This window comes from Tachyglossus aculeatus, chromosome 26, assembly GCF_015852505.1.
Source record: "Tachyglossus aculeatus isolate mTacAcu1 chromosome 26, mTacAcu1.pri, whole genome shotgun sequence".
Taxonomy (NCBI): Eukaryota; Metazoa; Chordata; class Mammalia; order Monotremata; family Tachyglossidae; genus Tachyglossus; species Tachyglossus aculeatus.
This window is the reverse complement of record NC_052091.1, coordinates 3,564,749-3,576,427: the sequence shown is the minus strand read 5'-3', so window position 1 is coordinate 3,576,427 and position 11,679 is coordinate 3,564,749. Positions and strand designations below refer to the sequence as shown.

The 11,679-nt window shown below is 54.9% G+C and overlaps 1 protein-coding gene across 2 annotated transcripts in view; it reads right to left on the bottom strand.

The window, feature by feature from the left end:
- Positions 1–422: 422 nt before the first annotated feature.
- RYR1 (ryanodine receptor 1) overlaps positions 423–11,679 on the bottom strand; it is a 107,612-nt gene continuing 96,355 nt past the window's right edge. For both annotated transcript variants that reach the window (XM_038767613.1, XM_038767614.1), the window contains 14 exons: positions 9,240–9,387; positions 9,045–9,131; positions 7,050–7,301; positions 5,298–5,428; positions 5,176–5,218; positions 4,746–4,876; positions 3,727–3,787; positions 3,460–3,606; positions 3,219–3,353; positions 2,250–2,406; positions 1,894–1,958; positions 1,174–1,274; positions 752–803; positions 423–643 (listed from right to left, as the gene is read on the bottom strand). In XM_038767613.1, the coding sequence (XP_038623541.1) occupies positions 548–643; positions 752–803; positions 1,174–1,274; positions 1,894–1,958; positions 2,250–2,406; positions 3,219–3,353; positions 3,460–3,606; positions 3,727–3,787; positions 4,746–4,876; positions 5,176–5,218; positions 5,298–5,428; positions 7,050–7,301; positions 9,045–9,131; positions 9,240–9,387 (1,606 nt within the window). In that variant the 3' untranslated portion in view covers positions 423–547. The remainder of the gene's footprint in view (positions 644–751; positions 804–1,173; positions 1,275–1,893; positions 1,959–2,249; positions 2,407–3,218; positions 3,354–3,459; positions 3,607–3,726; positions 3,788–4,745; positions 4,877–5,175; positions 5,219–5,297; positions 5,429–7,049; positions 7,302–9,044; positions 9,132–9,239; positions 9,388–11,679) is intronic.

Below are 11,679 nucleotides of genomic sequence, written 5' to 3'. Positions count from 1 at the left end.
GCTACCCCCCCTCCCCACCCCCTCCCACCCCCCATCCCGACCCGCCTGGAGGGAAAGACTGAGTTGGGCCCCTGGGCCTGGCTGCCCTCCACCCCGTCGTGGGCCAGGGGCGCCTGGACCGGACCGGCCTCATAAACGGACTGACTGGATCCAGAGTGTCTGCGTGTTCCTTCGGGGGGGGTGGGGGGGCCAGGAGACGGGGCCCCACCCCAAGAACCGCGGACCACCTTCGCTGCAGCAAGAAACAATTTTATTAAACGGGAAACCACAAGCCCGCGGACCCGGGCTCTGCGACCCGCCCCACTCTGGGAGCAGCAGCTGGGGGGATGGGGGGAGAGGGGGTCCGGCGGGACCCCCGGGGGTGGATATTGCACTGATGGGGTGGGGGTGGGGACACCGGGAGAGAGACCCCCCCCCTCCCCAACCAGGACGCCCTGGGGGGAGAGAGAAGTGTCAGGCTCCGGGGAGGGGGATAAGGCACTTGAATTGGGGTGGGGGGTCCCCAGCGCAGCAGCAGCAGCACCCCAGCCGGGGAGGGGGCCGGGTCTCAGCCCAGTTGGTCCTCGTACTGTTTGCGGAAACAGTCACCGGCCGGAAAGAAGTCCCAGCAACGGCCCTGGTACATCTTCCAGACATAGGACTCCTGGGGCACGGAGAGATTATTTTTCGGGGGGGGGCGCCTGGAGTCCCCAAGCCCCCCGCCCCGGTTCCCCTCCCTCCTGCTGCCCCTTGACCTTCCCCGTCCCCTCACCTGCCCCGTGTGCTCTGTCTCGTCCTTGTTGATGAGGTACATCAGGAAGAACCTAGGGAGGGGAGGGGGTGACCGGAGAGTCTTTGCCAGGGTGGGACCCCTGCCCCGTCCCTCTCTATCCCGCCCCGGGGGGTCCCTGCTCAGAAGCTGGTCCCGTGGGTGGGGGGTGGGGTGCCAGCAGGTCCCGGGAAGCCCACTGCCCCGCCCCACCCAAAGGCCACCAGGGTCCCTATCCCCTCGTCCCAGCCCAACCAGACCGAGACGACCCCTGCTGAATTAGTGCTGAACTCCCCCTCCTTCTTCCCCGCTTAGCACAGTGCTCTGCACACAGTAATTGCTCAATAAATACTGCTGCTACTACTACTACTACTAGTATTACTAGTAGTAGTAATCGCCCATCTGGGTCTGGCCCCGCCCCTCACATGTAGTTGGCTAAATTGTGCTCCTCCAGGGTGTGGGTCTCAAAGCCGTGGGGGGTCGTATCGAAGTAGTCGCTGCCAATGCCGCAGATGAAGCACTTGGTCTGGTGGGGGGGGGAGGAAGAGGGCGGCGAGGCGACGAGGAGGAGGAGGCAAAGAGGAGGAGGAGGAGAAGAGGAGGAGGAGGAGGAGAGAAAGAGGAGGAAGAGGGCGAGGAGAGACAGAGGAGGAGGCAAAGAGGAGGGAAAGAAAAGGAGGAGGAGAGGAAGAGGAGGAGGTGGCAAAGAGGAGGAGGAGAAGAAAAGGAGGAGGAGGAGAAGAAAAGGAGGAGGAGAAGAGGAGGAGGAAGAGAAGAGGAGGAGGAGGAGAGGAGGAGAGGAGGAGGAGGAAGGGGGGTGAGGAGAGAAGGAGAAGGAGGCAAAGAGGAGGAGGGAAAGAAAAGGAGGAGGAGGAGAGGAGGAGGAGGAGGAGAAGGGGGGCAAGGAGAGAAGGAGAAGGAGGCAAAGAAGAGGAGGAGAGGAGGAGGAGAAGAGGAGGACGAGGAGGAGAGGAGGAGGAGAAAGGGGGGCGAGGAGAGAAGGAGGAGGAGGAGGAGAAGAGGAGGAGGAGGACGTGGCAAAGAGGAGGGGAAGAAAAGGAGGAGGAAGAGGAGGGAAAAGCAAAAGAGTCAGCACTGGTCCATCGGCCCAAGTCCCTAACCCCACCTTCCGGCCTCCGTCTCACCTCCATGTCCTCCTTGACCTGCTCCTGCTGGTCTCTCAGCTCCCCGAAGGCGTCGATGATCAGACCTGCGCGGGACAAAGGAAGAGGCGAGGAGGAGGGGAAGGGGGTCTCACTGGATCTGTAATAGTGCAACTCTCTCCCAAGCGTTTAGTACAGTGCTCTGTGGGCAGGGAATATGTCTGATGTTAGATTGTACTCTCCCAAGCGCTTAGTACAGTGATTTGCCCACAGTAAGGGCTCAATAAATACGCTTATTATTATTATTAATAGTAACAGCAAGCACTCCAAATGCCATTGACTGATTAATTGGGTGGCAGCTCGGCGGCCCCCGCCCGACCCCGGCCTCCGGGCCTGACCCTGGATGATGGCCAGCAGGATGACGATGACGAAGAAGAAGAAGGTGATGTCGAAGACGACGCGGTACAGCTCGTACTCGTCCCCCGCCGGGTCCTCAATCTCGTCCCCGATGCCCCCGCCGGCTCGCACCCCCACATACATGTGAAACAGGTAGCACTGCGGGAGAGGGGCGGGGAAGGGGGGCTGTGAGACCCAGACGCCCCCAAGGGATGCAGATGTCCCCAAGGGACAATAATAATAATTCTAATTATTGTCTTGGAGAGGGGCGGGAGAGGAGGAATCTCTGTTTCTGGGAGTTTGGGCTTCTATCCATTCATTGGGTTGTATTTATTGAGTGCTTACTGTGTGTGGAGCACTGCACTAAGCGCTTGGGAGAGGACGGTATATAAACAGACACATTCCCTGCCCACGACGAGTTTACAGTCTAGAGGGGGAGACCGACAATTAATATAAATAAATGAATGACTAATAATAAATGATAAATAATAATAAATAAATAATGATTATTATTATGGTATTTGCTAAGCGCTTACTATGTGCCAGACGCTGTTCTAAACGCTGGGCTGGATACGGGCAAATTGAATCAGTCCCAGTCTCCATCCCAAGTAGGCCTCCCAGTCTCGATCCCCATTTTAAAGATAAGGGAACTGAGGCCTAGAGAAGTGAAGTGACTTGGCCAAGGTCACACAGCAGAGCCGCCGCACTTCTGTCCAAATCTGTCACTTATTTATTTATATTAATTGTCTGTCCCTCCCTCCGTTTCCCCCACCCTGACTGTAAGCTCATCGTGGGCAGGGAATGTGTCTGTTAATTTACTGTCCTCTCCCAAGCATGTAGTACAGTGCTCCGCACACAGTAAGCGCTCAATCAACACATCGAATGAATGAATAGAAGCCCAAACTCCCAGAGACAGAGACCCACCACCACCACCACCCTGACAGAGACGTCCAGCGCCAATCCCCGAGTACCGTCATCATGTCGTCGCACTTCATGTCCGGCTCATCCTCGTCTTCGCTCTTGTTGTAGAACTTGCGGAAGAAATTGAAGGCCACCACGGTGTACAGGTAAACGACCACAGCCAGCAGTCCCACGGTCATCGCCAGCTGGGCACGGGGTGGACAGAAAAGAAGGGGAGGAGGGCATCAGGTCACGTCTACCCTGCGTGGCCCCCCTCCGCCTCTGACGGACCCCCTGTCCCCGGCCCCCGACCTGTTTGCCGTTGTGGGTGACGGAGGACAGGATGGTCCGCAGGGTTTTGACCCCCATGGCGATGTCCAACAGATGGCAGGCGAAGAAGAAGTTGTTGTAGTGGCCGAGCAGAGACATGACCATATACCAAGCCAGATACAGGAACGACTGCGGGAGGAGGGAGGGGGCAGACGGGCCGGTCGGGGATGGGGCAGCTGGGCTCACCCCCTGCCCCCCTCCGTGCCAGCCTACACGCTCCCCGCACCCCCTACAACGCCTTTCCCTCACATTGTCAGTGAAGATGACTCCGAATTTCCAGATTTGGTATTTGATGTCAATGGACATGATCCTGGGGGGGGAGAGGAGAGGGGGAGGAGGGGAAGAAAGGGGAGAGAGGGAGGGGAAGAAAGGGGGGGAGGAAGAAAGGGGGAAGGGGGAGAGAGGGAGGGGGGAATAAAAAGGGGAAGGGGGAGAAAAGGGAGAGAGGAAGGGGAGGAAGAAAGGGGAGAAAGGGAGGGGGACGAAAGGGGGAAGGGGAGAAAGGGGAGAGGGGGATGGGGAAGAAAAGGGAGAAGGGGAGAAAGGGGAGGAGGGAGGAAGAAAGGGGGGAGGGGAAGAAAGGGGAGAGGGGGATGGGGGAAGAAAAGGGAGAAGGGGAGAAAGGGGAGGAGGGAGGAAGAAAGGGGGAGGGGAAGAAAGGGGAGAGAGGGAGGAGAGGAAGAAAGGGGAGAAGGGGAGGGGGAAGAAAGGGGGGAAGGGAGGGAAAGAGGGGAAGAAAAGGGAGAAGAGGAGAAGGGAGGAGGAGGGGGGAAGAAAGGGGAGAGAGGGAGGGGGGAATAAAAAGGGGAAGGGGGAAGAAAGGGGAGAGAGGGAGGGGAGGAAGAAAAGAGAGTGGGGGCAGGAGGAAGAAAGGGGAGGGGGGAAGAAAGGGGGAAGGGAGAAGAAAGGGGAGAGAGGGAGGGAAGGAAGAAAGGGGAGAGGGGAAGAAAGGGAAGAGGAAGGGGGAAGAAAGGGGAAGGGGGAGGGGGAAGGAGAAAGGAAATGTGGGGAGAAGAAAGGGGGAAGAGAAAGAGAAAAAAGAATTCATTCATTCACTCAATCGTATTTATTGAGCGCTTACTGTGTGCAGAGCACTGGACTAAGCGCTTGGAAAGTCCAAATCGGCAACAGCTAGGGACGGTCCCTACCCAACAACGGGCTCACAGGCTCGAAGGGGGAGGGATAAAGAACCATCCCAAGCCTGCCCGACTCGCCCAGGCCAGAGCCCTCCCCCGCAGCCCCCCGCGGTCTCGCCCCCAGACCCTGACCAGGTGAGGAAGCTCTTGTCGGCCTCGGGCTTCTTCTCGTTCTGGGCGGTGATCTCCAGGCTGGCCAAGTCCATGCCCAGCAGCTCGGCGATCCGCTCCCGCCCGTAGATGTCTCCGTGTTTATGCAGCACCTGCGGGAGGGGAGGCTCGGTCTCCGGGGGTCGACGAACCCCACCGAGGCCCGCCTGGACCCAGCCCCTATCCCCCGCGCTTAGAACAGTGCTTTGCACATAGTAAGCGCTTAATAAATGCTAGCATCATCATCATTATTATTATTATCTCCATCCCCACCCTTCTAGACTGTGAGCCCGCTGTTGGGTAGGGATCGTCTCTATCTGTTGCCAACTTGTACTTCCCAAGCGCTTAGTACAGTGTTCTGCACACAGTAAGCGCTCAGTCAATATGATTGAATGAATCCCCACCCCCTCACCTTTCGTTTCACGAATTTGTCCCAGTAGTTGCTGGGGAACGATCTGGGGAGAAGGGCAGAGAGTGAGGGGGAGGCCGGGCCCCTTCTCCCCGCCCCCTCCCCCGGTCCCCCCGGGACCCTACGGGGTGTTGAGGACCAGGCGATCCCACTGGCCCTTAACGTCATCGTCCTCGGGCTGCTCGGTGATGTACAGGCCGTCAAACTCCAGTTTCCGGGCCAGCTCCTTCTCACGCTTGAAGATCACCAGGGGCACCTAGGGGAGGGGTCATCACCGGGGGCGGAGTCAGGACGGGGAACAGGTAATAATAATAATAATAATAATAATAATAATAATAATGGCATTTATTAAGCGCTTATTATGTGCACAGCACTGTTCTAAGCTTTGGGAAGGTTACAAGGGGACAGGTAATAATAATAATAATAATGATGGCATTCATTAAGCGCTTACTATGTGCACAGCACTGTTCTAAGCGCTGGGAAGGTTACAAGGTGATCAGGTTGTCCCACAGGGGCTCACAGTCTTAATCCCCATTTTACAGATGCAGTAACTCAGGCCCAGAAAAGTGAAGTGGCTTGCCCAAAGTCACACAGCTGACAGTTGGCAGAGCCGGAATTTGAACCCATGACCTCTGACTCCAAAGCTTGGGCTCTTTCTACTGAGCCACGTTGCTTCTATAAGATCCCCCTCTACCTGATTTCCCAAGCCTTGAAGATAATCCCTTCTAGACTGTGAGCCCGCTGTTGGGTAGGGACCGTCCTCTATATGTTGCCAACTTGTACTTCCGAAGTGCTTAGTACAGTGCTCTGCACACAGTAAGCACTCAATAAATACGATTGAATGAATGACCACCAACTCCCAAGCCCGGGCTCTTTCCACTGAGCCACGCTGCGTGAAGAAAGGCAGAAAGGGTCAGGGCCGGTGAGACGAAGAAAAATACTAATAGTGATATTTGTTTTAACGCTTACTATGCATCGGGCACAGTACTCAGCGCTGGGATGGGTTCGAGCAAATCGAGGAATTGGATACAGTCCCTATCCCACATGGGGCTCACACTTAATTCCCACTGATGGCATTGAGGCCTGTCTACTTGTTTTGTTTTGTTGTCTGTCTCCCCCCTCCTAGACTGTGAGCCCGTTGTTGGGTAGGGATTGTCTCCATCTGTTGCCTAATTGGACTTTCCAAGCGCTTAGTGCAGCGCTCTGCACACAGTAAGCGCTCAATAAATATGATTGACTGAATGAATGAACTGAGGCCCAGAGAAATGAAGCGACTTGCCCCCAGATCACCCAGCAGACAAGTGGCGGGGCTGGGATAAGACTGTGAGCCTGTTGTTGGGTACAAACCGTCTCTATATGTTGCCAAGTTGTACTTCCCAAGCGCTTAGTACAGTGCTCTGCACACAGTAAGTGCTCAACAAATACGATTGAATGAACGAATGAATGAATAATAATAATATTGGCATTTGTTAAGCGCTTACTATGTGCCAAGCACTGTTCTAAGCGCTGGGGGAGATATAAGGAAATCAGGTTGTCTCACAGGGGGCTCACAGTCTTCATCCCCATTTTCCGGATGAGGTAACTGAGGCTTGGAGAAGTGTCTCCCCCTTCTAGACTGCGAGCCCACTTTTGGGATCGTCTCTATATGTTGCCAACTTGTACATCCCAAGCGCTTAGTACAGCGCTCCGCACACAGTAAGCGCTCAATAAATACGACTGAATGAAAGAATGAATGAAGTGACTGGCCCAAAGTCGCCCAGCTGACAGGTGGCGGAGCCACGCGGGATTAGAACCCGGGACCGGCTGCTTCCCAAGGCCCGGGCTCTGTCGACTAGGCCCCGATGGAGAGGGCAGGAGGGGCACCGGGCCGCGGGCACCTTGAGGCAGTTGTAGCCGATGATGCAGAGGAAGGCGATGAGCGTATGCAGGAGGCTAAGACAGTGCAGGGCGGGCTGCATGTAGCCCGTGCTCTCCTCCAGGAAGTAGTAAACCATGTTCTCTTCCTCCTCCTCCTCGCCGGCCCCGGAGCCCAGCCCGCTGCCCAAACCTTCTCCGGATCCCAAGCCGCTTGCCAGCTCCTCCAGCCCCGAGCCTTCCAGCTCCTCCTCCCCCGGCGGAGAATCAGACACCTGAAAATGATAATGGTATTCAATCAATCAATCAATCAATCGTATTTATTGATCGCTTACTGTGTGCAGAGCACTGTACTATGCGCTTAGGAAGTACAAGTTGGCAACATATAGAGACGGTCCCTACCCAACAGTGGGCTCACAGTCTAGAAGGGGGAGACAGAGAACAAAACAAAACAGGTGCAAAGCACTGTTCTAAGCGCTGGGGAGGTTACAAGGTGATCAGGTTGTCCCACATGGGGCTCACAGTCTTAATCCCCATTTTCCAGATGAGGCAACTGAGGTACAGGGAAGCTAAGTGACCTGCACTGTTCTAAGCACTGGGGTATACAAGCTAATCGCAGGGGGAGCTCAAAGTCTTCAGCGTGGTTCAGTGGAAAGAGCCCGGGCTTGGGAGTCAGAGGTCATGCATGGGTTCGCCAGTTGTCAGCTGGGTGACTTTGGGCAAGTCACTTCACTTCTCTGGGCCTCAGTTCCCTCATCCGGAAAATGGGGATGAAGACTGTGCGCCCCCCGTGAGACAACCTGATCACCTTGTATCTTCCCCAGCGCTTAGATCAGTCCCCTTCTAGACTGTGAGCCTGTTGTTGGGTAGGGACCGTCTCTCTATGTTGCCAACTTGTACTTCCCAAGCACTTAGTCCAGTGCTCTGCACACAGTAAGCACTCAATAAATACGATTGAATGAATGCTTGGCACATAGTAAGCGTTTAACAAATGACATCAATATTAATCCCAGCTCCGCCACTTGTCAGCTGTGGGATTTTTGGCAAGTCACTTCACTTATCTGGGCCTCAGTTCCCTCATCCGGAAAATGGGGATGAAGACTGTGAGCCTCCCGTGGGACAACCTGATCACCTTGTATCTCCCCCAGAGCTTAGAACAGTGCTTGGCACATAGTAAGCACTTAACAAATGACATCATTATTAATCCCAGCTCCGCCACTTGTCAGTTGTGTGATTTTGGGCAAGTCACTTCACTTCTCTGGGCCTCAGTTCCCTCATCTGGAAAATGGAGATGAAGACTGTGAGCCCCACGTGGGACAACCTGATTACCTTGTATCTCCCCCAGTGCTTAGAACGGTGCTCAGCACAGAGTAAGCGCTTAATAAATACCATTATTATTATTATGATGATGATGATGATTAGAGAAGCAGCGTGGCTCATTGGAAAGAGCACGGGCTTTGGAGTCAGAGATCATGGGTTCAAATCCCGGCTCTGCCACTTGTCAGCTGTGTGACTTTGGGCAAGTCACTTAACTTCTCTGGGCCTCAGTTACCTCATCTGTAAAACGGGGATTAAGACTGTGATCACCTTGTATCTACCCCAGCGCTTAGAACAGTGCTTTGCACATAGTAGGCGCTTAACAAATGCCATTATTATTATTATTATCCCCATTTTCCAGATGAGGTCACCGAGGCCCAGAGAAGGGAAGTGCCAGCGGACAGGCGGCAGAGGGGGAATTGGAACCCATGTCCTCTGACTCCCAAGCCCGGGATCTTGTCAGGAAGCCAAACTACACGTCCGGGGGGACGGAGGGCTGGAGGGACGGGGGGTCAGCACTTGGGGGGCCGCATCGAGGGGGAGTCCCAGGCCTCCTCCCCACCTCTCCACCACCCCGCACGTGGGCCAGGCTGGGCCTTGGGTGGGAATGGAACCCCGGTTTCCCCGCGTCCGGTCACTTGGGGTCCTCGGGGCCGCCGCCCCCCACCCCGGGGGGCCGAGGATGGCCAGGGGTCCGTCACCTTGTAGAAGAGGAGGATGAAGTTGATGGCGAAGGCGAGGAAGAGGGCCAGGAAACGCAGCGTGTAGAAGTTTCTGGACAGGTAGTTCTGAGAGTGGGGGGAAGGAAGGGAGGGAGTGAAGGTCTCCCGGGGTGGGGGGAGAAGGGGTCCAGACCCCAGGGTGACCCCTCTTTGCCGGCTCTCCCGTCCACCTACCAGGAATTTGACCCTCTGGACCTCCAGTTCCCCCCAGAAGTCCAGGCCCGCGGTGGGTGAGGCGGTGGTCGCTGCTGCCGCCGCCGCCGCCTTCCTCTTCGGGGGCTGGGGCTCCGGCTGGGGACCCCCCTTCTCCCCGTTCTCGGCACTAAGGGCGAGGGAGGGGCTCAGGGTGGCGACCCCCGGGCCCTCAGGCCGCCCCTTTTCATTCATTCATTCATTCATTCAATCGTATGGAATGAATGGGCTTTGGAGTCAGAGGTCATGGGTTCTAATCCCAGCTCCGCCACATGTCTGCTGTGTGACCTTGGGCAAGTCACTTAACTTCTCTGAGCCTCAGTTCCCTCATCTGTAAAATGGGGATTAAGGCTGTGAGCCCCACGCGGGACAACTTGATCATCTTGTATCCCGCCCCAGCGCTCAGAACAGTGCTCTGCACATAGTAAGCGCTTAACAAATGCCATCATTATTATTATTATTATTTATTGAGCGCTTACTGTGTGCAGAGCACTAGACTAAGCGCTTGGGAAGTACAAGTTGGCAACATAATAATAATAATAATAATAATAATAATAATAATGGCATTTATTAAGCGCTTAATCAATCAATCAATCAATCAATCGTATTTATTGAGCGCTTACTGTGTGCAGAGCACTGTACTAAGCGCTTGGGAAGTACAAATTGGCAACATATAGAGACAGTCCCTACCCAACAGTGGGCTCACAGTCTAAAAGGGGAGTCTAAAAGGGGAGTCTAAAAGGGGAGAGTCTAAAAGGGGAGTCTAAAAGGGGAGTCTAAAAGGGGGGGAGTCTAAAAGGGGAGTCAAAAAGTCTTACTATGTGCAAAGCACTGTTCTAAGCACTGGGGAGGTTACAAGGTGATCAGGTTGTCCCACGTGGGGCTCACAGTCAACCCCCATTTTACAGATGAGGTAACTGAGGCACAGAGAAGTTAAGTGACTTGCCCAAAGTCACCCAGCTGACAATTGGCCGAGCCAGGATTTGAACCAATGAACTCTGACTCCAAAGCCCGGGCTCTTTCCACTGAGCCACGCTGCTTCTCATATACATATCTCATATACACACATATAGAGACGGTCCCTACCCGACAGCGGGCTCACAGTCTAGAAGGGGGAGGCAGACAACAAAACAAAACATATTAACAAAATAAAATCAATAGAATAAATATGTACCAATAAAATAAATAGAGTAATAAATACGTATAAACATATATACAGGGGCTGTGGGGAGGGGAATGTAAGGCGAGGGGGATGGGGGGGGAGAGGAAGGAGGGGGCTCAGTGTGGGAAGGCCTCCTGGAGGAGGTGAGCTCTCAGTAGGGCTTTAAAGGGAGGAAGAGAGCTGATGTGCCTCTTCCCCCGCTGCCGTTATCTTCCCTCCCAAACCCTGCCCTCTCCCTGATTTTCCCATCACTGTTGACGGCACTACCACCCTTCCCGTCTCACAAGCCCGCAACCTTGGTGTCATCCTCGACTCCGCTCTCTCGTTCACCCCTCACATCCAAGCCGTCACCAAAACCTGCCGGTCTCAGCTCCGCAACATCGCCAAGATCCCCCCTTTCCTCTCCATCCAAACCGCTCCCCTGCTCGTTCAAGCTCTCATCCTATCCCGTCTGGACTACTGCATCAGCCTTCTCTCCGATCTCCCATCCTCGTGTCTCTCTCCACTTCAATCCATACTTCACGCCGCTGCCCGGATTGTCTTTGTCCAGAAACGCCCTGGGCATGTTACTCCCCTCTTCAAAAATCTCCAGTGGCTACCAATCAATCTGCGCATCAGGCAGAAACTCCTCACCCTGGGCTTCCAGGCTGTCCATCCATCCCCTCGCCCCCTCCTACCTCACCTCCCTTCTGTCCTTCTCCAGCCCAGCCCGCACCCTCCGCTCCTCCGCCGCTAATCTCCTCACCGTTAGGCCTCGTTCTCTCCTGTCCCGCCGTCGACCCCCGGCCCACGTCCTCCCCCTGGCCCGGAATGCCCTCCCTCCGCCCACCCGCCAAGCTCGCTCTCTTCCTCCCTTCAAGGCCCTACTGAGAGCTCACCTCCTCCAGGAGGCCTTCCCACACTGAGCCCCCTCCTTCCTCTCCCTCTCCCCCGCCTTACCTCCTTCCCTTCCCCACAGCACCTGTATATATGTATATATGTTCGTACGTATTCAATTACTCTATTTATTTTACTTGTACATATCTATTCTATTTATTTTATTTTGTTAACAGGTTTGGTTTTGTTCTCTGTCTCCCCCTTCTAGACTGTGAGCCCACTGTTGGGTAGGGCCCGTTTCTAGATGTTGCCAACTTGGACTTCCCAAGCGCTTAGTCCAGTGCTCTGCGCACAGTAAGCGCTCAATAAATACGATTGACATTGATTTGATTGATTAGTCCAGTGCTCTGCACACAGTAAGCGCTCAAGAAATACGACTGATGA